At 69.7% G+C, this 27,435-nt stretch overlaps 13 protein-coding genes across 13 annotated transcripts; 7 read left to right on the top strand and 6 right to left on the bottom strand.

Moving 5' to 3' along the window:
* Positions 1-451: 451 nt before the first annotated feature.
* Positions 452-3,671, top strand: MICPUCDRAFT_65507 (uncharacterized protein; the record flags this gene model as incomplete). The annotated part of the gene is made up of 2 exons (XM_003060075.1): positions 452-869; positions 2,202-3,671. Coding segments are annotated over 2 exons (1,888 nt in total), but the record flags the coding sequence as incomplete, so codon positions are not given.
* Positions 3,672-6,191: 2,520 nt separating this feature from the next.
* Positions 6,192-6,473, bottom strand: MICPUCDRAFT_59559 (uncharacterized protein; the record flags this gene model as incomplete). Its single annotated transcript, XM_003059787.1, has 1 exon — positions 6,192-6,473. One exon carries the CDS (start codon positions 6,471-6,473, stop codon positions 6,192-6,194), a length of 282 nt encoding a protein of 93 aa, XP_003059833.1.
* A 96-nt stretch (positions 6,474-6,569) lies between these two features.
* Positions 6,570-10,234, top strand: MICPUCDRAFT_59558 (uncharacterized protein; the record flags this gene model as incomplete). The annotated part of the gene is made up of 3 exons (XM_003060074.1): positions 6,570-6,893; positions 7,041-7,698; positions 8,028-10,234. The coding sequence occupies 3 exons, from the start codon at positions 6,570-6,572 to the stop codon at positions 10,232-10,234; spliced, it is 3,189 nt and encodes a 1,062-aa protein (XP_003060120.1).
* Positions 10,235-10,666: 432 nt separating this feature from the next.
* MICPUCDRAFT_27647 (histone H2A) lies at positions 10,667-11,654 on the bottom strand (the record flags this gene model as incomplete). Its single annotated transcript, XM_003059786.1, has 4 exons — positions 11,501-11,654; positions 11,184-11,247; positions 10,984-11,039; positions 10,667-10,816 (listed from the first exon to the last, which is right to left on the bottom strand). The coding sequence occupies exons 1-4, from the start codon at positions 11,651-11,653 to the stop codon at positions 10,667-10,669; spliced, it is 423 nt and encodes a 140-aa protein (XP_003059832.1). The 5' UTR covers position 11,654.
* A 434-nt stretch (positions 11,655-12,088) lies between these two features.
* On the top strand, positions 12,089-13,801 carry MICPUCDRAFT_40627 (uncharacterized protein; the record flags this gene model as incomplete). Its single annotated transcript, XM_003060073.1, has 1 exon — positions 12,089-13,801. The coding sequence occupies one exon, from the start codon at positions 12,089-12,091 to the stop codon at positions 13,799-13,801; it is 1,713 nt and encodes a 570-aa protein (XP_003060119.1).
* Positions 13,802-13,957: 156 nt separating this feature from the next.
* On the bottom strand, positions 13,958-15,368 carry MICPUCDRAFT_59555 (uncharacterized protein; the record flags this gene model as incomplete). The annotated part of the gene is made up of 3 exons (XM_003059785.1): positions 13,958-14,584; positions 14,734-15,063; positions 15,324-15,368. The coding sequence occupies 3 exons, from the start codon at positions 15,366-15,368 to the stop codon at positions 13,958-13,960; spliced, it is 1,002 nt and encodes a 333-aa protein (XP_003059831.1).
* A 567-nt stretch (positions 15,369-15,935) lies between these two features.
* On the top strand, positions 15,936-17,501 carry IDA4 (flagellar inner dynein arm light chain; the record flags this gene model as incomplete). Its single annotated transcript, XM_003060072.1, has 4 exons — positions 15,936-16,067; positions 16,501-16,680; positions 16,850-17,122; positions 17,298-17,501. The coding sequence occupies 4 exons, from the start codon at positions 15,936-15,938 to the stop codon at positions 17,499-17,501; spliced, it is 789 nt and encodes a 262-aa protein (XP_003060118.1).
* Positions 17,502-18,000: 499 nt separating this feature from the next.
* Positions 18,001-18,255, bottom strand: MICPUCDRAFT_11721 (uncharacterized protein; the record flags this gene model as incomplete). The annotated part of the gene is made up of 1 exon (XM_003059784.1): positions 18,001-18,255. A coding segment is annotated over one exon (255 nt), but the record flags the coding sequence as incomplete, so codon positions are not given.
* A 772-nt stretch (positions 18,256-19,027) lies between these two features.
* MICPUCDRAFT_49642 (uncharacterized protein) lies at positions 19,028-20,412 on the top strand. Its single transcript, XM_003060071.1, has one exon. It carries the CDS (start codon positions 19,340-19,342, stop codon positions 20,339-20,341), a length of 1,002 nt encoding a protein of 333 aa, XP_003060117.1. The 5' UTR covers positions 19,028-19,339; the 3' UTR covers positions 20,342-20,412.
* A 515-nt stretch (positions 20,413-20,927) lies between these two features.
* On the top strand, positions 20,928-21,498 carry MICPUCDRAFT_8355 (uncharacterized protein; the record flags this gene model as incomplete). Its single annotated transcript, XM_003060070.1, has 2 exons — positions 20,928-20,995; positions 21,192-21,498. Coding segments are annotated over 2 exons (375 nt in total), but the record flags the coding sequence as incomplete, so codon positions are not given.
* A 125-nt stretch (positions 21,499-21,623) lies between these two features.
* MICPUCDRAFT_47730 (type II secretory pathway family protein) lies at positions 21,624-24,419 on the bottom strand (the record flags this gene model as incomplete). The annotated part of the gene is made up of 3 exons (XM_003059783.1): positions 21,624-22,977; positions 23,145-23,671; positions 23,946-24,419. The coding sequence occupies 3 exons, from the start codon at positions 24,417-24,419 to the stop codon at positions 21,756-21,758; spliced, it is 2,223 nt and encodes a 740-aa protein (XP_003059829.1). The 3' UTR covers positions 21,624-21,755.
* Positions 24,420-24,559: 140 nt separating this feature from the next.
* Positions 24,560-25,759, top strand: MICPUCDRAFT_59549 (uncharacterized protein; the record flags this gene model as incomplete). The annotated part of the gene is made up of 1 exon (XM_003060069.1): positions 24,560-25,759. One exon carries the CDS (start codon positions 24,560-24,562, stop codon positions 25,757-25,759), a length of 1,200 nt encoding a protein of 399 aa, XP_003060115.1.
* A 142-nt stretch (positions 25,760-25,901) lies between these two features.
* Positions 25,902-27,279, bottom strand: MICPUCDRAFT_59548 (uncharacterized protein; the record flags this gene model as incomplete). Its single annotated transcript, XM_003059782.1, has 2 exons — positions 25,902-26,754; positions 26,942-27,279. The coding sequence occupies 2 exons, from the start codon at positions 27,277-27,279 to the stop codon at positions 25,902-25,904; spliced, it is 1,191 nt and encodes a 396-aa protein (XP_003059828.1).
* Between the last annotated feature and the right edge of the window lie 156 nt (positions 27,280-27,435).

Genomic DNA, 27,435 nt, shown 5'->3' with positions numbered 1-27,435 from the left:
AAGATCTTGAAGTGGATGCAGCGACAGCTCGCGACGGACTTGCCGAGGGCGTTGGACCTCACGCGGCAGTTGCGGCGGCACAGGAGCGCGCACGTGCGGCTGTTCGCCGCGCAGGCGCGTTCTCCTTCACACTGGTCCCCATACGACCCCGTTCGCGTGGTGAACGCCGATTATTAAGGACTTTTCTCGGCGTGTCTCTCCGCCCAGGGTCCCACGGTTTCAATCCCCGCCCTCGGAACCTTTCAACTCCGCTTCTGACGCCTTTCAACTCCACCCCGACGTTCGCTCGTAGGCGACTGCGTTTTTGTTTCGCGCCGCGCCCGACGCGGCGTGTCGACGCGGGGTGGACGCGCTTCTGGACGAGGCGACGTCGTCGTCGGCGGAGGTTTTGGTCGACGTGGACGTCGACGTCGAGGAGGGTGCCGAGGAGGGTGCCGAGGAGGGTGATGACATGGATGGTGACGTGGCGACGAAGACGACGAAGACGATGAAGACGACGACGACGACGACGCGGCGGGACGTCACGGCGAAGGAAATCGAAAACAACGTCGACGCCGCCGGGCATCTGCTCGCGGAGAGCATGAAAGGCGCCGCGCACGGGCTGCACTCCAGGGCGCCGCGCGTGCTTCGACGCGTCCTTCGTCCGTCCGCGCGCGTCCTGCGCAGAGACGGCGAAACCGACGCTGACGTGGCGTTATCGAGAGCGTACGACGTCGCGGAGAAGACGATCGACGCGTTGGCGAAGCACACGAGACGCGGGAAGTGCGCGGCGATGTGGTCGCGCGCGTTGAGAGCGGCGAGGCGGGCGTGCGCGGCGGTCAAGGCGAAGGGAGAGGACGGCGACGACGCCTCCGGCGACGAGAGCTCCGACGACGACGACGAAGAAGAAGAAGACGACGAAGAAGAAGAAGAAGAAGAGGACGCCGCGGCGACGACGACGCGCGCGGCGAGGAGTCTGAGCGTCGTCGCCGCCGCCGTCGAGGCGTACCGCGGCGCGAGGGTCGAGGACTACGACCCCATCTTCGCGCTGCTGACGACGTCCGCGCTCCCCGCGCTCGAGCGCGCTTCGAAGCGCGCGTCCACGTCGGCGTCCACGTCGGCGTCCACGTGGCAAGCGCTCGCCGAGGGCGTCCACCGCGTGTGCCTGGCGCTCGTCGACGCGCATAATAAAATCGCCGGCGCGAGTCGAGGCCCGAGCGCGGTGGGCGCGGCGGCGGGACGCTGGGGAAGCGCGGTGAGCAAGGCGCCGAATCGCGCGACGTTCCATTTCTTAGGCGCGCTGCGAGCGAGGGCGATGGACGGCGAGCCCGCGGCGGCGGCGGCGTTGTACGCGCTGCTCCCCGCGGCGGCGCCGGCGCTGACGAAGACGCTCAACGCCGGCTGGGATGATTTTGATTCGCGAAGGCGGTTGACGAACGCCGCGTCTTCGGACGCGAACGATTTCGCGTCCGAGGAAGAGCTCGTGGACGCCGACGCCGCCGCCGCGCTCCTCGGGGACGTGTGCGACGTCCTGCGCGAGGCTTACGGCGACGACGACGCGGCGATGATCAGGGACGCCGCGCCCGACGCCGCGGCGGAGGTAAGAGCGCGAAGCCGCGGCGGCGGCGGCGGCGGCGGCGGCGCGGAGCACGCCGCCGTTCCCGCGCGGCGACGGTGGGCGCTCCTGCGCGTGCTGCGTCACTGTGCGGACGCGGCGGAGACGCGCGCGGCGACGAACGACGCGCTGACGTGGTCGCTGGACGTCCTCGAGCGCGACGACGACGACGCGGAGGACGGGCGCGGGGACGGGAACGCGCCGCAAAACGCGTACGCCGCGGGTGGGAAGGACGACGCGGCGGCGGTGCTCGCGGCGGCGATGCGCGCCAGAGCCGCGCGTTTTCGCGCGACCGCGAGCGCCGTGACGCAGGAAGAAGAAGACGCGTTCCCTCGCGACGCCGCGCTCGCCGTGCGCGCGGCGTCCGCGGCGATGACGTGCCCCGGCGTCCTCGACGCCGCCGCCGAGCTTCTCGACGCGGCGCGCGACGGCGACGGCGACGGCGACGAATCTCCTCTTCCCGTGAGCGCGCTCGCGACGACGCGCGCGCACTCCGCCACGCTCGACGCGCCGTCGCGGCACCTGCGCGTGGCGACGCTGCGGTACCTCTCCGCGATCTCGCGGTACGCGGCAGGAAGCGGCGGCGGCGGGAGCGGCGGCGGCGGCGGCGACGACGACGACGACGACGACGCGCGTTCCGTGAACGACGCGCCGTCGAGCGTGTCTCAGATGTTGAGACGCTGGCTCGAGATCAACGCGCGCGACGCGCACGACGTGAGCGCCAAGGGCGGGAACGTGATGGAGTACGCGAAGCGCTCGCAAGTCTCCGTGGCGGCGATGACGCGCGCGGTCGACGCGGGCGTGTGCGACGGCGACGACGGCGACGACGGCGACGACGGCGACGGAATCTCTTCCGTCGCCGCCGTCGCGATGACGAAATGCGCCGCCGGCGCGTTGCACGTCCGCCTCGCGACGCTGTGGCCGGAGGTGATCAAGCTGACGGCCGCGCTCACGACGCGGACGCGGACGCACGCGGCGGCGTGGACGGTGGTGTTCGGCGACCTCACGGAGACCATGCGCGGGTGTTTGGACGCGCACGACGCCGCGGCGGCGCGAGCGGCTGAGGCGAAGAAAACGAAAACGAAAACGGGCGGCGAACGCGGCGGCAAGCGCGCGGCGTGGGACGATTTCGAAGGCGGCGACGGTTCCGGTTCGAACGCCACCACCGAGGCCGCGGCGACGCTTCAGAGACGCATGGCCCTCGACACGGTGCCCGTGGAGCAAGGCGTCGAGCGGTGGGCGCGATTAGGGCTCCTCCTGCGCTGCGTCGCGGCGTCGCCGTCGGCGGCGAGCCGGCACCCGCTCCCGATCGCGCGTCTCTTCCTCGCGTACAACGCGCCGAAACCCGACGGCACGCCGCGCGCGGGGAAGGCGTGGCGGCAGGGCCTGCGCGAGTGGCTCAAGCTCCTGCTGGACGCGCTGAACGGCGGGAAGCCGCTGAAGGCGTTGGAGCGCGGCGTCGGCGACGCGACGCGCGCGGTGCTCGAGCGGACCGTCTCCGCGGATGAGCCGGACCTCGCGTCGCTCGCGGTGAGATGCCTCGCGAGCTGGCGCTTGCCGCACCTCACCCCGGATTTGGCGTCGCGGCTCGTGAGGTTGACGTCTTTGGACACCGTGAAGGACGAGCTCACGTCGTTGAAGCTCGACGAGCCTCAGGACGGAGGGGGCGGGAACGACTCGGCGGCGGCGGCGGCGGTGCCGCCAGAGCACCGTCCCGCGTTCGCGAAGCTCGTCGTGAGGTGCCTGCTCCCGCGTTTAAAGCGACGGAGCGGGAGACACGCGCCGCTGCGCGCGGCCGCGCTCGCGTGGATCGGGCGGTTAGACCCCGCGGAGATCGTCCCTCTCGTGTATTCCGTGATCGCTCCGCTCGAGCCCGTCGCGGCGCGACGACGTCCGGACGCGGGACCGGGACCGGCATCGACCGACGTCGAACTCGATCTCGTTCTCGATCTCGATCTGTTCCCGGCCGCGTCGACGCCGTGGCAGGACGCGCTCGTCGCGACCGCGGCGGGCGACGCCGTCTCCCGCGCGGGGTGGCGCGCGCTCGTCGCGGACGCGAACGTCGGCGCGCTCGCGCGCGACGGCAGCCGCCGACCCGCGGGTTTCCTGCGCGCCGCCGGCGACCTCCTGAGCGCGGCTGGGGAGCACGCGAAGACGTATTTGGATCCGCTGCTCGCGATCGCGCTGGAGCTGTTGCGAGAGGCGTCGGAGACGTGCGAGCGCGCGGCGGCGGCGCGAGCGGCGGCCGCGGCGGCGGGGGCGGCGACGGAAGAGGAAAAGGAGGAGGAAGGAGACGAGGCGCCCGAGCTCGACGCGGAGGAGGAGGAGGAGGAGGAGGAGGTGGACGACGACGACGCGAAACCGCCGAAGCGGCGCGCGACGTCCACGTCGGCGTCCACGTCGCTCCGCGACGCGCGAGAGATCCGCGTCCTCGCCGTGCGCTTCCTCGCCGCGGCGTTCGCGCGTCACCCGTCGTTCGACTACTCGACGTACTGGCCCACCGCGCTGGCCGCGGTGTCGCCCATGGCGGCGCGTCTCGCGAGCGAGTCGTCGTCGGCGTCGCCGCCGCCGGCGCTCGCGGTGATCGCCGCGCTCGCGGACGACGCGCGGACCGCGGTCCTCCTCACCTCCGACGGCGGCGGGGGAGAGCGCGCGGGCGCGCTGCTCTCGGAGGCGTGGCGCGCGCTGGGCGCGCCGGCGGCGTCGAACGCGACGCGCGCGGCGGCCATCGCCGTCGCGGAGTCGCTCGTTGAGCAAGCGGAGACGGCGCGATTCGACGCGGATCGCGCGAAGAACGACCGCGAGACGCGCGGCGTCGCCGAGCCCGATCCCGCGCCGCCCGAGCACGTCAGCGTCTCGCTGCTGCGCGATCACGCGCCCGCGCTCCTAGACGCGCTGCGTCGCGCGCTCGCGGCGCGTTCTATGCGCGGCGGAGGGCGACGGGCGGGGAGCTCTTATCCGTCGGCGCGAGCGGCGAGCGCGTCCGCCGGCGGCGCCGCGGGGCGAGAGCTCGCGCTCCTAAAACGTCTCGGCCCGCTGCTCGGGCGCGCGGCGGCGTCCGCGGCGATCGCGGACACGCTCGTCCCGGTGCTCTCCGTGCGTAAGCTTGACGAGAGCGCGATCGCGGAGGTGCTGCACGCGCTCGCCGCGGTGGTCCCTCCGGCGCCGCGTCTATCCGCGGAGAAGAATTCGTCGACGTCGGATAAAAAAACCTCCGGGCGCGACGACGAAGAAACGCGTTTCGACGCGGCGGCGGCGGCGGCGGCGAATCGCCACCGCGCCGCGCTCGCGCCGCTGTTCGGTCGCCTGCGCACTCGAACCGCGCGCCGCGCGCTCGTCGCCGCGTTCACCTCCGTCGCCGCGCGCGACGTCGCCGCGAGCGTCGCGGCGCCGATATTGAGAAACCTCCACGCCGACGCCAAGAACGCCGTCGACGGCGCCGACTACGACGCGAGACTCGGCGCGTACGAAACGCTCGACGCGCGTTGGTTTTCGTCGTGCCCGCCCGCGGCGGTGGTGCCCATCTTGCACCACATGCTGCACGAGCTCAGGGGGTCGGACATGGCGCTCAGGCACGCGGCGTCCGCGGCGCTGGAACGGTTCCTGGACGCCGCCGTCGAGGAGGAGGAGGAGGCGCGGCGGAAGGTTACGGGCAAAGACGGGTCCGGGTCCGACGGCGACGAGTCCGACGACGACGAGTCCGACGACGACGACGACGACGACGACGACGCGATCGTCGGCCTCGACGCGACGGCCGCGAGGGCGCTGAAACACGCCGCCGCCTCCGAGGCGTCGCTCGGTGCGGCGGTGATCGGCGTCCTCGCCCCCGGCGTCCGCGGCTTACTTCGCTCGCCCGATAAGGTCACGCGAGGCGAGGCCGTCGGCGTCTTCCGACGGCTCGCGATCGCGTGGCCTACCGCCGCGCCCGGCGCCGCGAAACTCGCGGACGACGACGACCCGGAGAAGGACTTCTTCCTCAACATGGCGCACCTGCAGGCGCACCGGCGGTGTAAAGCGCTCAGAGCGTTGTCGTCGCGCGCGGGGTCCGTGCCGCCAGACACCGTCGTCGGCTACTTCGCGCCGTTGGCGGTGGCGTCGCTCGGCGACGCCGGCGCGGACGTCGCGTCGACCGCGGCGGCGGCGATCGGCGGCCTCGCGGGCGCGCTCCCGTGGCGCGGCTACCGCGACCTGTTGACGTGGACGCTGCGGAAAGCGGGCGGCGGACGCGCGGCGCGAGGCGGGTGGGACGTGGAGGGGAGCAAGGCGTTGCACATCCGCGCGGCGGCGACGACGCTCGAGAACTTCCACGAGTGGGACGACGACGACGACGACGAGGAGAAGGAGGAGGAGGAGGGTGGCGAACGCGAACGCGCGCGCGCCGACGGTCACGCGAAGGAGGAAGCCTCGAACGTCGTCGGACGGCGCGTCTCGCGGGTCGTCGTCGAGACGTTGCGAATGGTGCGTTCTATACACTGGTCCCCATACGACCGCGTTCGCGTGGTGAACGCCGATCCTTAAGGACTTTTCCCGGCGCATCTCTCCGCCCACCCCCCGCTTTCAATCCCCGCCCTCGGCGCCTTTCAACTCCACCTGACGCCTATGAACTCCACCCCGACGTTCGCTTGTATAGGATATTCTCCCGATGCTGGAGTCTCTCGTCGTCGTGGAGGATAACGAGGGGAAGGGCGGGACCGTGCGACCGGCCGCGTCCGCCGCGCTCGTCTCGCTCCTTCGACTCCTCCCCGCGCGCGATCTCGACGCGGACATCGCGCGCGTGCTCGGGAAGATCGCGAACTGTCTGCGGTCCAGGGCGCAGGGCGTGCGAGACACCGCGCGCGCCGCGCTCGCGCTCGCGGCGAAAGGTGAGACTGGTCCCCATACGACCGCGTTCGCGCGGTGCACGCCGTTCCTCGAGGACTTTCTTTCGTCACCCGGCACCTCGGCACCCGCCCGCCCTCTCCGTCGCTCTCGTCCAATGAAACGTACACGTCATCGAAAGCTGACCAATCGCATCCCTTCCCGCCGCCCCGTCGTCGTCCCGTCGTCGAAAGGCCTCGGCTGCGCCAAACTCCCGACGCTGGTCCGGCTGCTCGCGTCGAGGCTCGACCGCGGGTTCATGACGCACGTCCTCGGCGCGACGCTCCACGCGCTCGTCGACGCGTGCGTCCCCGGCGCGGACCCGGAGGACGCGACGGACGCGCTCGAGGCGATCATGCCGTTGCTCGACGAGGACGTCTTCGGGCGAGCGGCGGAGGCGCGTTCAATCTCACACTGGTTCCCGTACGACCGCGTCGGCGTGGTGAACGCCGATCCTTAAGGACTTTCTCTCCCGGCGCATCTCTCCGCCCATCAACCCCCGCTCACAATCCCGACACACCTCGACGCCTTTCAACTCCGCTTCTGACGCCTTTCAACTCCACCCAATGACGTTCGCTCGTATCCATAGGAGCGAGAGGTGGAGGCGATTCGTGGCGCGTACCGCGAAGCTCGGAGAAGCCGCGCGCACGAAACCCTGACGCTGTTGGCGACGCACGCGACGTGCCCCGGCGCGCTGCCGGAGCTCCTGTCGCCCGTCACCAGGCGGCTTCCCGCGGCGAGCGCGCCGAGCGTGCGGAGGAAGCTCGAGGCGATGCTTCAGGCGGTGCAAAAGGGCGTGCTGTGCAATCCGCGCGCCTCCGTCGAGGAGACGCTCGTGCTGTGTCACTCGGTGATCAACGACGGCGTCTCGCGCGACGAGCGCGCGGCGGAGGCGAGCGCGGATCCGTCGCTGAAGGAGATGACCTTGGGCGCCGCGCCGAGGGGGGAGAAGGAGCTCGGGAACAGGGTGTGGGAGCGAGGGTGGTACCTCGTCCGACTCCCAGAGCCGGGGAGCGATCCGACGGTGACGATGGAGAAGGGATTGAACGCGGGGGATCGGTACAAGAGGGCGAAGTACGGCGACGACGACGAAGACGACGACGCGCCGGAGAGAGGGGGCACGAAGACGACGACGACGACGACGCTCGCGGCGCTCGCGAGGAGCGACGAGGACGTGCCTCCGAACTTTGACCTCCTCGTCGTGTTCGCGCTCGGGTTGCTAAGGGCGCTGCTCCGGAAGATGTCGGGTGCGTGTCGCGTATTTATTTTTCTCCTCGCCTTCCTCTCTCTCTCTCTGTCTCTCTGTCTCTCTCTCCGCGTTCTCCCGGCGCGGTCTCTGATTTTTTCGCGAGGGAGAGGAGGGATGATTGTTACGAAATCCAATGCTGATGTCCAGTGAGGATCAACATCAACATACGAGCTTTTTAAATCTGACCTCTCCCCGGAAGGGAAGCGACCGACGGCGACGACGGCGGCGGCGGCGACCGCGTTCGATTCACCTCGCCGGACGAAACGACTCACCGACTCACCGACTCACCGACTCGCTCGCGCGCGCTCTCCCTTTACCAACGAACAGGCGAAAAAGGCGTCGGCGGGAAAGGCGCGGCCGTCGAGCCGCGGAGAGACGCGGAGGACGCGAACGAGGACGCCCCGACGACGCTCGCGTCCCCGCTGGGCCCGCAGAGAGAGAAAATCCTCCGAGGCATCGTCCCTCTCGCGGTGCGCGCGCTGTCGTCCCCGCACGCGGCGATCCCGCCGCTCGCGGTGCGATGCCTCGCGCAGCTCTCGACGATGCGGCTGTCGACGTTCGACAGCAGCACGGGCGCGCTCGCGCGTCGGATCATGGCGCTTCTGAAGGACTGCCCTCGCGCGGACGCGCAGCTGTCGCAGGATTGTTTAAAACTTTTGAACAACCTCCTGAAGCGCCACGCCGCGTTCACGCCCACGGACGCGCAGTTTCGCTTCATCGTGCGCTTCGCGTTCTCGGACTTGGAAGAGACGCACCGGGAGGAACAGCGATCGACGGTGTTCTCGCTCATGCGCGCGGTGCTCGCGCGTCGGCCGCTTTTGCCGGAAATTTACGACACGATGAACGTCGTGTCCGGGCTCGTCGTGCGCGCGAACGCGGACGAAACGCGGCGTTCGTGCGCGGGCGCGCTCGTCCAGTTCCTCCTGGACTACCCTCTCGGCGAGCGCCGCCTGCGAACGCACTTGGAGTCGCTCGCGGCGAACTTTGAATACGTCCACGCCGCCGGCCGCGTCAACGCGTTGCGGTGCGCGCGCGACGTCGTCGCTCGGTTCCCTAAAGACGTCGTCGACGCGAACGCGGTCTTCCTGTTCGTCCCCCTCGTCGCGCGGCTCGGCGCGGACGAAGACGCGGAGTGTCGCGCCGCCGCGGGCGAGGCGCTGCGCGTCCTGTTGAAGCGCACCGCGGGCGGCGGCGTAGGGGAGAAGCTCCTCGACCTCGCGACGCGGTGGTGCGCCGTCGGCGGCGGCGGCGCGGCGGTGGGCGACGACGCAGAGCGCCTGAGACGCGCGGCGATGCAGACGCTCGGGATCGCGGTCGCGGCGTCGCCGTCGCACGCGTCGCGCGCGGTCGCCGCCGCGCGTCATTCGATCGTCTCCGCGCTGGCGGAGCACGACCCGGCGGTGGCTCACCGCGAGGAGGACGACGACGACGTCGCGGTGAACTGGCAGACGTGTTACCGCGCGTTGCTGCTCGTAGAGAAGGCGCACGCGCTCTGCCCGGAGGCGCTGGAGGGCGACGAATGCGACGACGGCGACGAGGACGCGAGTGAAGACTCGGTGTGGCGCGCGTCGCAGGCGTTGCTGTCGCATCGTCACCAGTGGGTGCAGCACGCCGCCGCGCGCGTGATCGGTCGGTACCTCGCCGTCAACGGCGCCGCGATCGCCGCCGCGCTCGCGAGGCGGCGCGACGGTTCACATTCCGACGACGCCGCCGAATACGCGTACCCGGTGAACCTCGAGACGATCGCGCGCGCGTGCGTCGCGGTGCTGGAGCAAGGCGTCGGCGCGCGCGCGGTGGACGTGGACGAGAAGCTCGCGGAGCAGACGGTGAAAAATCTGACGTTCGCCGCCGTCGTGCTGCTGCAGACGCGCCGACCGATCGCGGAGAACGACGACGAGAACGACGAGGAGGACGAGGAGGCTTTGGAGGCGGACGACGACGAGGACGACGAGAACGACCTAAACGCCGCCGCCCAAACCGCCGCCGCGAAAGAGAAGAAGAAGAAGACGACGACGACGACCGAGGACGACGCCGTCGACGCCAAGCCGCCGCTGCCGTGGCTCTTCCGCCGCGTCGGCAAAGTCGGCGCGGGCGGGATCGGCGCGTCCAGAGCCGCGGCGCTGCGGTGGACCGCCGCGCTCGCGGCGTCGCTCGGCGAGGAAGGGTTCGATAGACACCCGACGATCGCGCCGCCGCTGCTGCTGCCGTCGGTGCTGTGCGCGGACGACGCCGTCGTCGGCGTCGCGCCGGAACACAGGGCGATCGCCGAGGAGACGCTTGAGGTTTTGCGCGGCGCGATGCGCGGCGAGCTCTTCTCGCGCGCGCACGCGGCGACGAGGGCGCGGATCGCGTCTCGACGCGACGCGAGGAGGAGGGCGAAGGCGCTCGATGCGGTGGTGGACCCGGAGAGGGCCGCGCGCGCGAGGATCGCGAAGGCGGCGAAGAGGACGGCGGCGAGGAAGAGGAAGGTGCAGGAGCGGAGGGCGGGGAAGGGCTCGTCGGGGAGCGCGAAAAAACGCGCTCGCGAGTTGTGACTGCGACGCGTAGAATAGAAGACGCGAATCGAGAGGCGAGAGAAGACGAAGACGTAGGAGTAGGGCCACGAGATTCGTTCGCATCGACGACAAAGTTGGCGTTACAAGATCGTCTACGCACGGTCCCCCCCGATAAACCGTTGCGAGCTAGTAGCGAGCGCGGTCCCCCAGACGTCGCCGACGCGAATATCGTTTTATACGTGGCGTCAAACATACATTTCAAAGTCTCCCATTCTCGCGGAGACGGACGCGCGCCCCCAGCGGGCGACCGTCGTCTCTACGCGCTATCCCAGGGCGCCCGAAGAGAGCGCGACGCGCGGTCGACGAACGAACGGATTCGCTCGTCGACCGCGCGTCGCGCCCTTCCTCGGGTCGCGCTCGTGTGGTATCGTCATCGATCGTTCAAGAGCGAACGACGAAGCGCGTGGGCGCTTAGTCGGACTTCTTGGAGGACTTGTTGATCAGCGACTTGTGGATGTGCGGGATCACACCACCACCGGCGATCGTCGCCTTGATGAGGGTGTCGAGCTCCTCATCACCACGGATGGCGAGCTGGAGGTGGCGGGGCGTGATGCGCTTCACCTGTGTGTGTGACGCGAGAGAGACGACGAGGGACGCGCGCGTCAGCGGGCGGGTCCGGTTGGAAAAAAAATTCAAAAAAAAGGACGCAGACGGCAAACGGCTCGATCTTCGCTCGGAGAAGCGGCGACGACGCGCGCGCGAGGTGGGCATCGGGCGCGCGTACGAACCTTGAGATCCTTGGACGCGTTACCCGCGAGCTCGAGGACCTCGGCGGTGAGGTATTCTGTGGGAGGAGGAGGCGAAGCGCGCGTCAGAGCCCGCGCGGGGATGCGGGGAAAAAATACAACGACGCGGTCTTGGAAAAAGGAACGCCGGATGATTTTTCCGTTCGCGCGACGGCGCGTTCGGGACCGTTCGATCGACGCACCGAGGATGGCGGCGGAGTAAACCGCGGCGGTGGCGCCGACGCGGCCGCCGGAGGCGGCGCGGTTCTGTCGGTGACGGGGAAGCGGGGGAACGTCAGCGCGGGGACGTCGAAAATTGATTGTTGGCACTCGGGTTCAAATCTGATAATCCGAGCCGTCGCCGACGCGCCGGATTAGCGCCGCGGAGGTCGCGTGCGCGATCGCGACGACGCGCGAGCGTGCTCGAATCGATGCGCGACCACCCCGCGCGATATCCCTCGCGATTTCACGACGTAACGCGCGCGCCATCGCGTCGAACGTGCGCGACCGGAGGACGCACCTTGAGGAAGCGGTGGATGCGGCCGACGGGGAACTGCAGGCCAGCCTTCACGGAGCGGGAGGTGGGCTTCTTCTTGTCGCCCTTGGAGGAGACCTTGCCGCCCTTGCCGGAGAGGCCCTTGCCGGAGAGGCCCTTAGCGCCCTTGCCAGACATGATGAGAGTGGATGTGTGGTGTGTGGGGGAGCGGTGAACGCGAGCGTGATTGTGACGGCGCGCGCGCGTCGACGCCCCCTCTCGTTTTCAAACCGAAAAAAATGGTCCGATCCGCGAGGCGCAGTCTCGGTTTCAACGACTAGTTTCGCAGTAGTTTCGACCGATCCCGTGCCGTCCCGGGCGACTCGCGTCGCGCGCGCTCCTTCCTCAGCCTTCGCGCGCCTTCCTTCCCCGGCGCGCGCGCGAGTTCCCGACGCGCGGCCGCACGCGCGCGCGCGCGAAACCGTCGCCGAAGCGACCCACGCGCCCGCCGCGCCGTCGCGCGTCGTCCGACGGAAGAGCGCGAACGCGGCCGAACCCCGGACGTCGTCGGATCTTATTCGCTCGGATCGGTCAACCAAAACTCGAACCGTCGCGTCGTCGTCGTCGTCCGCGATGCCCGCCGCCGCCGCGCGCAAGAAGATCTCCCAGGCCGCGTTCGACGAGTGCGTGCGGTCGAACATCAACGACTTCGACCTCGACCCGGACGAGGCGGTCGCGGACGCGATGAAGGAGTTCGAGCTCCAGGGCGTCGACCTCTCCGACGTCGAGACGTCCTACGCGGGGCCCGACGGCCGAGGCGAACATCCCGCGGCGATCGCGACGCGCGCGTACGTCGCCGCCGTGGAGGCGGGCGACCGCGACGCGGTCGCCGCCGCGGGGGAGGCGCTCCGAGCGCGCCTCGGCGGCGGCGCGGAGGAGACCCCGGGGTGGTGCGCCGCGTGCGTCGGCGCGGGAGGCGTGCAGGGCGCGGCGAGCGCGGTGGCAGATGTCGCGAAGGCGATCATCGACGCCGCCGACGCCGACGACGACGCGGAGGTCGCGTCGTCGCTCGAGTCGCACCTCATCGCCGCGCTCGCGACGCTCGCCGCCGTCCTCGGCGGCGACGACGCGCGCGACACGTACGCGTCGCTCAAGCTCCCGATGGCGCACGTCCGCGAGGTGTGGCCGGCGGCGGCGCGACGCGGCGGATCGCCCGCCGCGCTCGCCGCCGTCGCCGCCGTCGTCGCGGCGGCGGCGACGCGGAACGAGCCGTGCAAGGGCGCGTTCGCGAAGGCTGGCGTGGAGGCGCCCGTGGTCGCGGTGTTTAACGTGACGACCGACGCGCGGGCGTTACGCGCGGCGTGCGACGCCCTGCGCGCGGTCACCAACGGGGACGACGGTCGAGAGCCCGCGTCGGGCGCGTTCGCGCACGCGCGCGCGTTCGCCAAGGCGGGCGCGGCTCGCGCGCTGTGCGCGGCGCTCGAAAACGTCTCCTCGGCGGGCGTTTCTTCCGACGCATCCGACGCATCCGACGGATCCGACCTGTCCCTGCTCGCGTCGCTCGCGCAGGCGCTCAAGAACACCGCGGTGAACGACGACATCTGCAAAGACGTCGCGGAGTGCGGCGGGATCGCGACGACGTTGCGATTGCTCCGCGGGGCCGCCACCGCGCACGCCGGGCTCGCGAAGAGCGCCGCCGCGTGCCTTCGACAGCTCGCGGGGTCGGACGCGAACAAGAGCGTCGTTGCGGCGAGCGAGGGCATCGCGGTGCTGACGCACGTCGCGCGCGTGTTCAGCGAGCGCGCGGCGGACGCGAAGGCGAAGGCGAAGGCGAACGCGGCTTCGCCTCACGCGAACGCGGACGCGGACGCCGCGGCGAAGGCGAACGCGAACGCGGCGCACGCGGTCGTGGAGCAGTGTCTGGGCGCGCTGACGGCGTTGTGTCTGCGTCACCCGGAGAACGCGGCGCGGTGCGGCGCGGAGGGCGTTTTCGAGCCGATCGTCGAGTGCATGGCGGCCGGGGCGGCGCACAAGGGGACGCAGCGACAGGGCGCGATGTTTCTCAGAAACGCGGTTGTGCGCAACCCGGAAAACGTCCCGCTGGTGCTCGCGACGCGCGCCGAGGCGTTGCTGCGCGCGGCGAAGAGGAATCATCCGAGCGACTGCGTCGACGTCGCGTCGGCGGCGATGCGCGACCTCGGGTGCGAGAACTACAACGAGGGGTACAAGCCCACGACCGCGGTCATGGGAGCGGACGGCGTGGTGCGGACGCCGGAGGAGCTCGGGGACGAGCCGGTCGTTGGCGGGTACGCCGACGGGTACGTCGGCGCGATCGCGGAGGAGTAGGGCTCGCCTCGCTGCGGGTTTCGTTGGTTTTGTATTTTCGTTTAGTCGCATTCGTTCCAAACAAAACAATCCAAACCTGTTACCCTCTTCCCCCGTCCCTCCCTCCCTCCCTCCCTTCGCGTGCCGTAACGTAAACCCGCGCGATGCGATGCGCGCCTAGAGGAAGTAATCCGGCAGCTTCTGTTGCTTCCTTCGCGCCTCCGGGTTCACCGCTCGTTGGAACTGATCGTACTGCAAAAACTCCCGGTTCATGTTCTCGTCCACCTCCATGATCGCGCCCTGGTTCCCGCACCTGTAGCAGTAATTCGGCGCGGAAAAGATCGTCACCACGGACTTCTCGTGCGCCCACTCGTACCCTTCCTGCACGAGCTGGTGCGCGCGCGCGATGAGATTCAACCCGTTGGCGTGATTAAACTGCTCGCTGATGTCCTGTCCAAAAGTGTACCCCGCGCCTCGCGGGGATATCCCCCACCCGCACCGGTCGTCCGGGTCGCTCCACAGAAGGTCGCACATCGGACCCTCGTGTGGCACCTCCTGCGTCCGCGCGAGCTCGCGGACGTGATCGAGCGTGTCCAGAGACGGCGACAAGCCGCCGTGCGGGCAAAAGATCTCGTTGTCGATGGTCGCCGCCAGAGGGAGGTGATCGAACACGTCCGTGATGTACGTCCACACGTTCGCGTTGCCGTACTTCCGAAGACACTCGTCGTAGAACCCGTACACCTGCGTGATCTGCCGCGACTCGTGGTTTCCTCGGAGTAACGTCACGCGTCCCGGCCACCGCGCCTTCGGGGTTGTTCCGTCGTTCGAAGCGACGAATGTCGGGGCGGAGTCGAAAGGCGTCAGAAGCGGAGTTGAAAGGCGTCGAGGCGCGTCGGGATTGAAAGCGAAGGACCCTGGGCGGAGAGAAACGTTGGGCGAAGTCCTTAAAGAACGGCGTTCACCACGCCGACGCGGTCGTACGGGAACCGGTGTGAGATAGAAGAACGCGCCTTCATCGCCATCACCGTGCACACCGTCTCCACCGAGTCGTACCCTCGGTCGACGTAGTCGCCGAGGAACAGGTAGTTGGTATCCGGGGCTTTCCCCCCGATCTTCATCATCTCGCACAGGTCCGCGAACTGGCCGTGGATGTCGCCGACGACCGTCACGGGCGCGGCGACCGGGACGACGTTCTCCTCTCTCATCAGCGCCTCTTTCGTCTTTTCGCAGATCACCTTGACGTCCGCCTCGGGGACGAGCTCGCCGCGCAGGAGGCCTTCGATCTGCGGAGGACGCGGGGACGCGTAGGGCGCGGCGGGGCGGTGAGATTCGGACCGGAGGGGGCGAGAGGACGCGGGCGGCGCGCGGGAGGGGCGGGGATCGAGCGCGCGCGCGGGCGCGCGGGGGGGGATCGAGCGCCGGTCCGCGATCGATCGTTTCGCTCTTCGCCCGCGCGTCCGAGCGTCCGTCGCGCGGCGGCCGCGGAGGAGGACGGACGCGACGACGCGCGATCTGCCGCGGTCGCGGAGGTCCGCGCGCGCACCTGCGCGTCCAGCTGAGCGAACGGGTTATTCAACATGTCCGCCATGGCCCCTCGCGTCCTCGCGCCGCGCGCCTCCCCTCGCGCTCGACGCCCGCGCGCGACGCGACGACGAAAGACCGGCGCGCCTCACCCGACGGACGGATCGACGACGCGCCCTCGCGCGCGCCTCGCCGGAGTCGCCCGCCTCTCCCCTCGCGCCCGCGGAGTCGCTTCGCGCGCCGCGCGTGCTCTCCTCTCGTGCGTCCGTCGACGCCGCGCGCGTCTCCTCTCGACGCGTGCTCGTCGGCGTCCGCGCCGTCGGCAGTGGCGCGCGCGAACGACGGACGCGTCGCTTGAAGCGACGACGTACGCGGGAAGGGTCGCATGGCCTCTTTCAACGTCGTTCTCCGGGTCGCTTCGATCGGCCTCGCGCGATCGGGCGCGTTCTGACGGTTTCAACATTTGATCGCGTCCCGTTTCAACCGACCGATGAAATGCTGTCGCGCGGAATCTATCGACCTCGAGACGTCTCATTCGCCGGTCGTCGCTCGACGGAAACGACGCGCGACGCGCGACGCGACGCACACCACCCCCGCGCGACGGCGCACGAGGCCGCGCACGAACCCGCGCAGGATGCTTCCTCCGCTGCACACGCTCGTGCTGTACGACCAGCCGCAGACGGTGCGTCGTCCGCGCGCGTCGCTCCACCGTGCCGAAAACGAGCATTCATTTCGTTCGCTTCGCTTCGCTTCGCCGCGCGCGCGCGTCCGCCCCGGACGCGCGCGCGTCTCCTCGCTTCGACGTCGCGCTGACGCGTCACCTCCCCCATCGCGACGCAGATCACGACGACGAAGGATAAGCGGATCCCAGTCGGGGCGGACAAGTCGAAGGCGCGTCCACGCGCGGCGCGATTCGCGCGCGCGTCGCGCGCGCGCTCGCGCTCAATTTGGAACGGCGTCCTCGTCTCGCTCGCTCGCGCGTCGTCGTCGTCGCGCCGCGTCGCTCGACGGGCGCGGCGACGACGATTCGACGATTCGACGCGCCGCGCCGCGACGCCCGCCACTTCATCGCGGGCCCCCCCGCGCGCTTTCTCGCGCCGCCCCCCCCGCGCGCGTCTCCCGCGCCCCGTCGCCGATCGATCGCTGACCCACCCCGGTCGCCCCCAACTCCGTCGATCGCTCGTCCGCGTTCATCACAGAAGGGCGACGGCGGCGCCGCGAAGACGCAGACCGAGGACATCCTCAACAGCATCCTCCCCCCGCGCGAGCACGTCGAGGACGGCACGCTGTGGGTGCAGTACGTCGCGCCCACGCCCGCGACGCGCCTGGACGTCATCAACCTCCAGGAGAAGCTCGACGCGCGGCTGCAGGCGCGTCCCGTCGTCGCGCCGCGCCGTCTCCCACGCCACCGCCTCCGCGCGGCGCCCTCTCCGTCGCTGCAGCGCTCTCGTCCAATGAAACGTCTTCCATCCACGTCATCACATACCTAACCAATCACGTCACTTCCCGCCACGTCGCCCACCAATCGAACGACCCGACCCTCATCAGACGCGGCAGGCGCGCGAGACGGGCCTGTGCCCCGTGCGCGAGGAGCTGTACGCGCAGTGCCTCGACGAGATGATCCGCCAGGTGACGATCAACTGCGCGGAGCGCGGTCTGTTGCTGCTGCGGATCCGCGACGAGATGCGGATGACGATCCAGGCGTATCAGACGCTGTACGAGTCGTCCGTCGCGTTCGGCGTGCGGAAGGCGCTGCAGACGGAGCAGGGAAAGAGCGACATGGAGGCGCGGATTCTTCAGGCGCGTTCTAGTATCGCACTGGTCCCCATACGACCGCGTTCGCGATGTGGACGCCGATCCTTAAGGACTTTGCCCGTCGTCTCTCTCCGCCCAGGGTCCCTCGCTTTCAATCCCCGACCGCGATGCCTTTCAACTCCGCTTCTGACGCCTTTCAACTCCACCCCGACGTTCGCTCGTATGGACCCTCGACCCTCAGCTGGAGACGGACAAGGCTGACCTGGAGAGGCAGTGCGCGGAGTGGAAGGCGAAGTGCGAGGCGATCGAGAAGCGGGAGAGCGAGCGGAGGGCGGACGAGGAGGCGAAGCACGGCGACGAGATCGCGTACCTGAACCGGAGTAACAAGCAGCTCAAGGCGCAGCTCGATAAGTTTTTGTCCCCGGAGGCGGCGGCGAAGAAGTGAGCGAGTTGAGAATGAGAACGAGGGAGCGAAGCGAGAGGAGACGTCGCGGTCGGATCGGTCGGGCGGCGTCTAGCCGAGCGCGCTTCGGGTTCGGGCGCGCGCGCGACGCGGGCGGGTCTGGGGGATCGCGGGGTTGGAGACGACACGTAGGAGAGAACATAACACCATCTTAGAAGACTGTGAGGTATCGGTATCGTCGTCGTCGTCGTCGTCGTCGAATGTGAATGCTTCCACGTCGTCAGTTACAACAAACGGTATGTACACGGTCGCTCGCGCGGCGCGGCGGCGGTCGCGGCGATCAGAATCGCCCGCGGCCGCGCCCGCCGCCTCTTCCGCCGCCGCCGAACCGTCCACCGCCGCCTCTGCCGCCGCCGCCGAACCGCCCGCCGCCGCCGCGGCCGCCCGGCCCGCCGCGCCCGCGTCCGCCGCCGCGGCCGCCGCCTCTTCCGCCGCGGCCGCCGCTGCGGCCGCCGCCGCCGCCGCCCTTCTGCGGCCCCAAGAACCGCTCCATGGGCAGAAGCTTATCCGGGGAGATGTGGAACTTGTCCCCCTTGCTGTACGACCCCGCGACGACGCCCTCCGCCATCTTGATCGTAAACATCGACGCGTTGATCGGTCCGAAGATCTCCTCCACCTTGCCAACCTGCGTCTTGTTCTCCAGAAAGATGGGCCCGTTGAAGTAGGGCACCTTGGCGTTAGTGAGCTTGCACACCGCCTCGCCCTCGCACGCGTGCAGGAACGTCCCGACCTCTGTTGGCGGCGAGTGTTGGCGAGTATGATGGTGAGCGTTCGCGTGAGCGCGGGGGGGACGACGAGGACGAGGACGAGGACGAGGACGAGGACGGCGGCGGTGGATCGAATCGATGGAGGAGGAAAATCGATCGATCGATCATCGTCCATCGGCGCCAGCCCGCGCGCGCCGCCCGAAAGAAAACCCAGGATCGAATTGGGATCGCGACGCGCGACGGACGGGGCGCGAGACGATCGCGACGCGCGCGGATCGCCCGACGACGGAAGCGACGCGACGCCGACGCGCACCTACGACGGTGTCGGGAGGTCCCTCGTCGAAGCCGCCGCGGCCGCCGCGGCCGCCGCGGCCGCCGAAGCCGCCGCGGCCGCCGGGCGACCTGCCTCCGAATCCTCGGCCGCCTCCTCCTCCGAAACCGCGGCCCGCGGGAGGACGCATGACGCTCGCTGTCGACGACGACGACGACGCGGTGTGACGAGACTCGAGCGCGGAGCCGCGCGCGGGGGGGGGGGGGTCGAGCGCGGTCGAACGTGCGTTCGCGCGCGCGCGAGTGGGGAAGCGGCGAGGGTCGAGAATCCGCGAAACGATCCCCGACCGAAGAAGCCCCGACGCGACGCCGCGCCCGTCCAGTCTACGAAGACCAGTCTGCAGCGCTCGATCGAAACGACGGTCTGTTCGCGAGTTAATTCGCCCGTTCCTCGCGATCGCCCCGCCGCCACTCGAGCGAAGCGAAAAGACCGAGAACACCGCGCGCGCGCGCCTCGCGCGCCACTTCCGCGCGCGCGTCGACGCGTCGCCCGATCGCGCCGTCCACGCCCGCCGCTCCCGCGCGTCGTCGCGCGCATCGCGCACGCGCCGCACGCCCGCGAGCTCAGACGCCCTCGCGTCTCGTCGCGCGCTCGACCCGAGCAGGTCCGCGCCCGAGGGTGGGAAGGAAGGGTATTCGATCGAAGCCGATCGAACGAACGAACGAACGATCTATCGAACGATCGATCGCGCGATCGATCGCGAAGGAGACGTCGAGGCGCGCGTCGTCGACGGAAGCCTAGTCCTCCACTGCGTAGTCTAACTCGATCATAAAGTTGCGATCATGTCCTCCGGGTCGCGCATGTACGAGGAGAAGTTCCCAGAGGTGGACCAAGTCGTCATGGTCCAGGTCAAGTCCATCGCGGAGATGGGCGCGTACGTCCAGCTCCTCGAGTACGACAACATCGAGGGCATGATCCTGCTCAGCGAGCTCACGCGCCGACGGATCCGCTCCGTCTCGAAGCTCATCAAGGTTGGGCGCGTCGAGCCCGTCATGGTATTGCGCGTGGATCAGGAGAAGGGCTACATCGATCTCTCCAAACGCAGAGTCTCCCCCGAGGACGTCGCCGCGTGCGAGGAAAAGTACAACAAGTCGAAGATGGTGCACTCCATCATGCGTCACGTCGCGGAGACGTCCACGTGCGGCACCACGCTGTCGGACTTGTACGAGCACATGGGCTGGCCGCTGTACCGGAAGTACGGCCACTGCTTCGAGGCGTTTAAGCACATGGTCACCAAGCCGGACGAGATCCTCGACGCGTTGCGGCGTCCCGACGGATCGGGCGCGGTGAGCGACGAAGTGAGAGACGCGCTGGTGAAGGACATTCGCCGCCGGATGACGCCGCAGCCGCTGAAGATCCGCGCGGATATCGAGCTGACGTGCTTCGAGTACGACGGCGTGCTGCACATCAAGGACGCGATGCGCGCGGCGGAGGCGGCGACGGCGGAGAGCGGAGGATCTTCGTCTGAAGACGCTCAGGTCAAGGTGAAGGTGAGCCTCGTCGCGAGCCCGCTGTACGTCGTGACGACGCAGACGCTCGACAAGGACAAGGGCGTCGAGCTCGTGGACCTCGCCGTCGCGGCGGCGGGGAAGGCGATCGAGGCGAAGGGCGGGAAGATCGTGATCAAGGAGGCGGCGCGCGCGGTGAGCGAACGCGACGATCGGTTACTCGCGGAGAAGATGGAGAAGCTCGCCAAGGCGGCGGAGGAGGAGGAGTCGGGGAGCGAGGAGGAGGACGAGACGATGGGGGACGTGGACATCGAGAAGACGGCGCTGCAGATGTGATCCGATGTGAACCCTGAGAAGAGTGAGAGCGCTGGCGTATCAGATTTTAACGTGTCTCGCGATCTCGTTTTTCCCAGTCTGCGGTGCTAGTGGTAGAAAAGTTCTCGGTCAGTTGAAACGGGACACGATCAAATGTTGAAACTTGGGGTGGGTGAAAAACCTTTACAGCCCATTCGTAGCCCTGTCATCTGATGCTTCTCGGTCGTCGCGCACGCGTGACTCGTCGAGTCTACGCGCACTCGGCGAAACCGGTAGAGCCGGCGGGTCGTAAAACGCGCGCCTCGCCGCGGTCGTCGCTCTTTCCAACGCGCCGCCCCGCACGACGACGCGAGAGTTCCCCAGCGCGGGTCACTCGTCCGGATCTTTGGCTCGCAACAGGTGCGCGCGCGTCTGCGGCTCGCGTAAACCCTGACGCGAGCGCGCGGGGAAATCTTCTCTTCTCCGAGCGCCATCGCGAATATCGCACGCGGAGTCATTATTCATCATCATCTCGGTCGCCGTCTCGCGCCCGGCCTCGACGCCTCCTCCTCCGCGCGACGTCTCGCTGACGCTCCACCGCCTCCGCGCGCGCTCTCAGGTAGTCAACATGGACGTTGAAAGGCTTCAAAAGCTCGCGGGCTCCGTCCGCATGGGTGGCAAAGGGACGATGCGCAGGTGCGCGCGACGCCGAAACCCTACTCGGGCGACTCTCGCGCGACGGACGCGCGATTTTCCCCTCCCCTCCGCCCTCCCTCCCTCCCGCCGCCCCGCTCCCTCGCGTCCTCCTCGCGACGACATTCGCGCGCTGACCACATCGCCCCCCCCCACCTCCATTCTCATCCTCCCGCCCGTACGTCCGCGCTTCTCACAGGAAGAAGAAGGCGGTGCACAAGACGACGTCCACGGACGACAAGCGCCTTCAAAACACCCTGAAGCGCCTAGGCGTGAACGTTATCCCGGGGATCGAAGAGGTGAACATCTTTAAGGACGACGTCGTGACGCACTTCACGAACCCGAAGGTCCAGGCGAGCATCGCCGCGAACACGTACGTCGTGTCCGGGCCGTCGCAGACGAAGAAGCTTCAGGATCTCCTCCCGGGCATCATAAACCAGCTCGGGCCGGACAACCTCGCCAACCTGAAGAAGATCGCGGCGCAGTACCAAGCCGGCGCGGACGGGGACGACGTGCCGGACCTCGTCGGGAACTTCGAGGACGCGAGCAAGTGAAGTCGGAGTCGAGGAGAAGAGAAGAGGTGAACGGGTGGGGGTGTTTTGGCGGCGCGCGGACGAAGAAGACACGTAGCGACACGTAGCGACTGACGATGATCATGAAATCGCGACGCGAAGCCATACTACGATTAAGAGTCGAAATCGATCCCCGCCGAACGAACGCCGGGGTCCCTTCCCCCCATCCTTCCCCGGGCCCGGGCGTCGTGTCATCGCCGCCCGCCCTTCTTCTTCTTCTTCCCCACGCCCACGCTCAGGAGCTTATCCATCACGTCCGCGTCCGGGGCGTTCGTCTTCACCCCGCCACCGCCGCCAGCTGTACCGCCGGAGCCGCCGCTAAACTCTTTTTTGCTCAGCTCCGCGTCGGACGCGCCGGCGCCTTGCGCGCCTCTGACGTTCGCCTGCTTCTTCTTCTTCCCCTTGTGCCCGCTCCGCTCGCGCTTCGGAAGCCACCGCTCCGGGTCCGGCATCGGCCCGGGGTTCTCGGGGTCGAACCCCTTCGGGTAGACGATCTTCCGCTTCCGTCGCTTCCATCGCGTCGCGCGCTCGCCGCCGCCGCCGTCGTCGCCGCCGCCGCCGCCGCGTTTGCCGCCGCGCCGCGCCGCGAGCCTCCTCTCCACCTCCGCCGCGCGCGCGAGGACCGAGTCCGGCGGCGTCTCCTCCAGCGCGTCCGCGTCCGGGGCTTCCCCGCCCCGCGCCGCGAGCAGCGCCTCGAACACCTCGCTCGCGCCGCGCTCCGCGCCGTCCGCGTCGCCGGCGACGGCGCGCGCCTTGACCAGCCCCGCGTCGGCGAGCTTCAGATCGTCCTCGTCGCCTTTGTCGCCTTTGTCGCGCGCGCCGAGGCTCAGCACGCGCTCGTACGCGGCGACAGCCTCCGCCGCGCGACCTCTCTCCAGCTCGCGCTCCGCCGCGCGAAGCGCCAGCGTCGTCGGCGCGCCCGGCGTCGCCGCGGCGGCTTCCAAAGCCGCGTCCGCACCCGCCGCGTCGCCGGAGAGCTCGCGCAACGCGACGATCGTCGCCGTCACCGCCGGCGACGTCGCGCAGGCAGCGCCGACGCCCTCGAGCGCCGAGATGGCCTTCGCGTACTCCCCCGCGCTCGCCGCGATCTGCGCGCGCGCGAGCTGCGCGGTCGCGCGCGCGCCCGCGTCCGTCGCGCCGCGTCCGTCGACGAATCGCGCGAGCGCCGCGTCGGCGTCTGCCGGCCGGCGGTTTCGCATGCACAACGCGGCGTCGATCAACGCGACGCGCGCGGCGTCGTGGTGCAGGGAGCGCCCCTCCTCCTCCTCTCGTTTTAGCGCGCTGAGCGACTCGCGGCACCGGTCGAGGTGGTTCGAGTGCAGCAGCGCGATCGCGCGGTTCGCGAGAAACGCGCTCCGTTGTTCTTCGTTCGCGTGCCTCGCGACGTCCGCGCGCAGGGTCCCCGCGTCGTCGCTGAGGGTCGAGGGAGGGTCCACGCGAAGCGACGAATGTCGGGGTGGAGTTGAAAGGCGTCAGGGGTGGAGTTGAAAGGCGTCGAGTTGTTTCGGGATGGAAAGCGAGGGGTGATGGGCGGAGAGAAACGACGCCGGGAAGTAAAGTCCTCGAGGAACGGCGTTCACCGTGCGAACGCGGTCGTATGAGGACCGGCGCGACAAACGTGAACGCGCCTGAGCTTCTCCATCTTCTTGATCGCCTCCGCGCCGCCGACGCCTCTCGGGCCGACGATAGTCAACAGGTTGTTCACCGCGACCGCGACCGTCGCGGCGTCGCTCGCGCTCTTCGTCGCGATCGCGGCGCGGTATCCCTCCGTCGCGGCGTCGACGTCGCCGCCAAGGTGCGCGGCGTACGCGCGTTGGACCGTCACCGGGAGAAGCTCGTCTTCGATCTCTTGCGGCGAGAGCTCCTCGTCCGCCAGCGTGGTCTCGCCTCGCGCGCGCGCGAGCGCGAGGTACTCGTCCGCGTCGCGGAGGTTGCCGTTTGAAACGCACGCGCACGCGACGTTAAACGCGAGCTCGAACGACGCCTTCGGGGAGACGACGATTTTTTTCAGCGTCGCGAGGAGTTCGGACGCGCGCCCGGCGGCGACGAGCGACGCCGCGAGGTTCACCGCGACGTTCGGGACCTTGGCCATCTCCGCGGGGTGCTCCTGCGCGGTGGGAGGGGGAGGAGAGGGGGTGGGTGGGGAAGACGTCAGAGTGCGCGGCGCGCGGCGAGGATGGAGGAGGGACGCTGAACGATGGATGGACCGACGCGGCGACGATCGCGACTCGACGCGTGAACGAACACGACCGCTCTCTCCTGTCTGAACGATCGCCCCGCCGCGCGCGGCCGCGATCGACCGACGATCGCCGCGTCGATCGACGACCCGCGCGGTCGTCGCGATCGGAGACCGCCGACGACGATCGCGCGATGACACGCACCTCGAACATCTTCTCGTACATCCTCGCGCTCTCCTCGAATCGCCCGTCGCGATACAGCAGCTGCGCGCGCAGCTGCGCGCATCGCGACGCCGACCCGCGGTCCTCCTCGAGAAGATCGGCGTCGCCCTCCGTCGCGTCGAGCACGTCGAGCGCGTCGGCGACGCGCCCCGCGCGATACATCGAGTACGCCCACTCGAACGTCAGCCCGCCGAGGACGTCCGCGGGCGCGTCCTCCACGCACTGGATCGCGTCGTCGTGCCGCGCGAGCTCGCTCAGCGCGACCACCGCGCATCGCGTCGCGTCGGGGTCGCCCGGCGCGAGGCTCAGGATCGACTCCGAGATCCGCAGCGCCTTCTTGTGCGCGCCGCGCGACGTCGCGTCGCGCAGGCGCGAGAAGAGGTCGTCCAGGGACGCGTCGACGGACTCGGCCGCCGCGGCCTTGTCGGGCGCGGGGGGTTTCCCGCCGCCGAACATGACGTCCGCCAGCGCGACGCGCTCTGGGGACGGACGACGCGAGGGTTTCATCCGTCCACTCGACGCGAGCACGCGGTCCTGTCCCTGACGTTAGTTTTTATTCAACGACGCGACGACGAAATGACGTTCCGCGCGTCACTATGGCGCCGCGCGCGGCGCCGCCGCCGAAGCGCGCGCCGCGCGCGCGGAAGAAGGCTGTCCTCTCCGACGCCGCGCTCCTCGCGGAGCTGAGCGGCTCCGACGGCGACGGCGGCGGCGACGACGACGACGACGATCTCGAGGACGTCGACGCGCTGGAGCGACGGCTGCGCGCGGAGCTCGCGTCCATGCCGATGGACGCGCTCGCGCTCGAGGAGGCGGCGCTCGTGGCGGCCATCAACGCGCCGCCGGGGGAGGATTCCGAAGACGAGGCCGAGGCGCTCGCGCGCGAGATCCTCAGGGAGCAGGCGGAGGAGGACGCGGCGAGGGAGGAGGCGAGGAGACGGAGGGCGACGACGAAGCGCGCGACGTCCGTCGTCGAGGCGTCGTCGTCGTCGTCGTCGTCGTCGTCGTCGTCGTCCGTCGCGGAGCTGCGCGCCGCGTGCCTCGACGCGAAAAGAGAGGCGGTGCGACTGAAGCGCGCGGGGGAGATGGAAGGCGCGAGGGAGGCGCTGAGACGCGCGAAGGCGCTCGCGTCGAGAGCGGACGCGATCGAGGCGGAGGTGTCGCGCGCGTCCCCTTCTTCGCCGCGCTCGCCGCCGCCGCCGTCGCCGTCGACGGCGACGCCGGCCGACGCCGCGGCCGCCGCGCTCGCGGACGCGATGCGAGCGCTGAACGAGTCGTCCGTCGACGTGGACGACGACGTGGACGATGACGTGGAAGGTGACGTGGACGATGACGCGGACGGCGGCGCGGCGTCGGACGCGCGGCTGGCGGAGCTCGCCGCTGCGGCGGTGGACGCGGAGCGAGAAGCGGTCGCGAAGAAGCGCGCGGGGGACGTGGACGGCGCGAGGGAGGCGCTGCGGCGGGCGAGAGCGCTGCGGGCGACGATCGACGCGGCGGCCGCGGCGGCGGAGTTGGAGGAGGAGGAGGAGGAGGAGGAGGAGGCGAAAGAGGCGAAAGAGGCGACGGCGGACGCTGCGGACGCTCTCCTCGCCGCCGAGCACGGCGCGTCCGACGACGACGTCGTCGTCGCGTCGCGGAAGAAGAAGATCGAGGCTCTCGACGCGGAGTGCCTCGCGCTGAAGCGCGACGCGCTGGCGAAGAAACGTGAGGGCGACCTCGACGGCGCGCGCGCGTCGTTGCGAGCGGCCAAGGCGAAAGCCGCGGAGGCGGAGGCGACGAGAGACGCGGCGACGTGACGCAACGTCTCGGCGTCGCGGCGCGTTATCCGTCTTAATTCATCAGTAGCGCAGTAGTCAGTGTACACGCTTAGCGGCTAGAAGAGCGACCGCGACGCGACGCGACGACGACTCGACCGACGCGCGTCGACTCTCTCGAGGCTCAAAACTTCGCGGACGCGACGGACGACGGCGCGTCCGCCGCGGGCGCGATCTCCCCGTCCGTCTCCTCCGTCGCGCTCGACGGCGAAGGAAACGGAATCACGTCGTCCAACCGGATGCTCGACGGCGGCGTCGTCTCCGGCGTGCTCTCCGGCGTGCTCTCCGTCGCTGGCGGCGCCGCGCGTGCGATCCCGCGCGGCGACCGCGGCGGCGACGCCGGCGGCGACGCCGGCGCCCCCGGCGACGAAGTACGCCTCGGAGACGCCGTCGCCCCCTCGTCGTCCTCCTCCCCCGCCTCCCCGCGCTTCAGATCGATCTGCTTCTGCATCAGCTGCATGTGTTTCAACGCCGCGGCGGCGACGTCCGCCTCGCCGCTCGGGTCCGCGTTGTTCGTCCCCGCGCCGCCGCCGTTTTCCAGCGCCGCGGCTGTGATCGCGTCGCACCACTCCCTCACGCTCCTCCCGTTCCCTCCGTCCGGGAGCTCCAGGTCGATCGTCTGCAGCCCTAAGCTCGCGGCGCCGCTCGCGAGGATGTTATCCACCTTCCCCCCCGCGGGGGCGTCGTCCGGGAACCACAGCGACACGCTGAAGCACCGCAGCGGGTCGTGGTGTCCGATGGATCGCTGCACGACGCCGACGGACGCCGCGGCTTTGGCGATGGTCGGCGACCTCGAGAGGACGCTCTTCAGCCGGTGCGCTTTCGTCTCGTCGATCGCGCCGAGGGTGAACGCCTCGGTGCCGACGACGCAGTTGCGCACCAAGCTCGCGGGGACGAACTGGTGCAGCTTCGTCTTTCCGCCGGGCCTGCGGCCCTCGGACCACTGCAGCGATTTCTTCGACGCGTTGTACCAGAGTCTGTGGGTCGTTCCATACGAGCGAACGTCGGGGTGGAGTTCAAAGGCGTCAGGTGGAGTTGAAAGGCGTCGAGGGCGGGGATTGTGAGCGAGGGTTGGGCGGAGAGACGCGCCGGGCAAAGTCCTTAAGGATCGGCGTTCACCACGCCGACGCGGTCGTATGGGAACCAGTGTGAGATAGAACGCACCTGTATTTGCCCGGCTCGAACCCGGGCTTGCGCCGCGTGTGGACGTAAAACACCGCGCCCTCGACGAGCGCGCGCCTGAGCTCGTGGTCGCGTCGAGTCCGCTCCATGACGACGTCCTCTCTCGCGTCCGCCGTCTCCGCGCGCGCGGTCGCGAGCTCGGTCGCGTGTCGCGCCGCGTCTTCGCGCCGCGCCTTTTGCATCTTCGCCACCTGCACGAGGTGCGTCGCGGCGGCGCCGATCTCTTTGAAACCGCGCGCGCCCGCGGCGGCGGCGTTCAACCCCGCGCTCGACCGCGCGGCGGCGGCGGCGGCGGCGGCGGCCTCGGCGTTCGACGTCATCGCGGATCCGAGCCCGTCCGCCGCCGATGACCGCGGCGACCGCGGCGATCGCGACGACGGCGACGGCGACGTCCCGCCGTCGAAGGAGCTCGTCATCGCCCCCGTCGACGCCGACGCCGACGCCGACGTCGGCGTCGCGACGCTCGCGGCGGCTGC

This window comes from Micromonas pusilla, assembly GCF_000151265.4.
Source record: "Micromonas pusilla CCMP1545 genomic scaffold MICPUCscaffold_7, whole genome shotgun sequence".
Classification (NCBI taxonomy): Eukaryota; Viridiplantae; Chlorophyta; class Mamiellophyceae; order Mamiellales; family Mamiellaceae; genus Micromonas; species Micromonas pusilla.
Note: the sequence above shows the minus strand (reverse complement) of the source record. Positions and strands in the feature narration are given on the sequence as shown.

What these genes read in the sequence shown, in the direction of transcription:
- MICPUCDRAFT_49642 (XM_003060071.1), top strand. Translation starts at nt 19,340, where the DNA reads ATGTCCTCCGGGTCGCGCATGTACGAGGAGAAGTTCCCAGAGGTGGAC.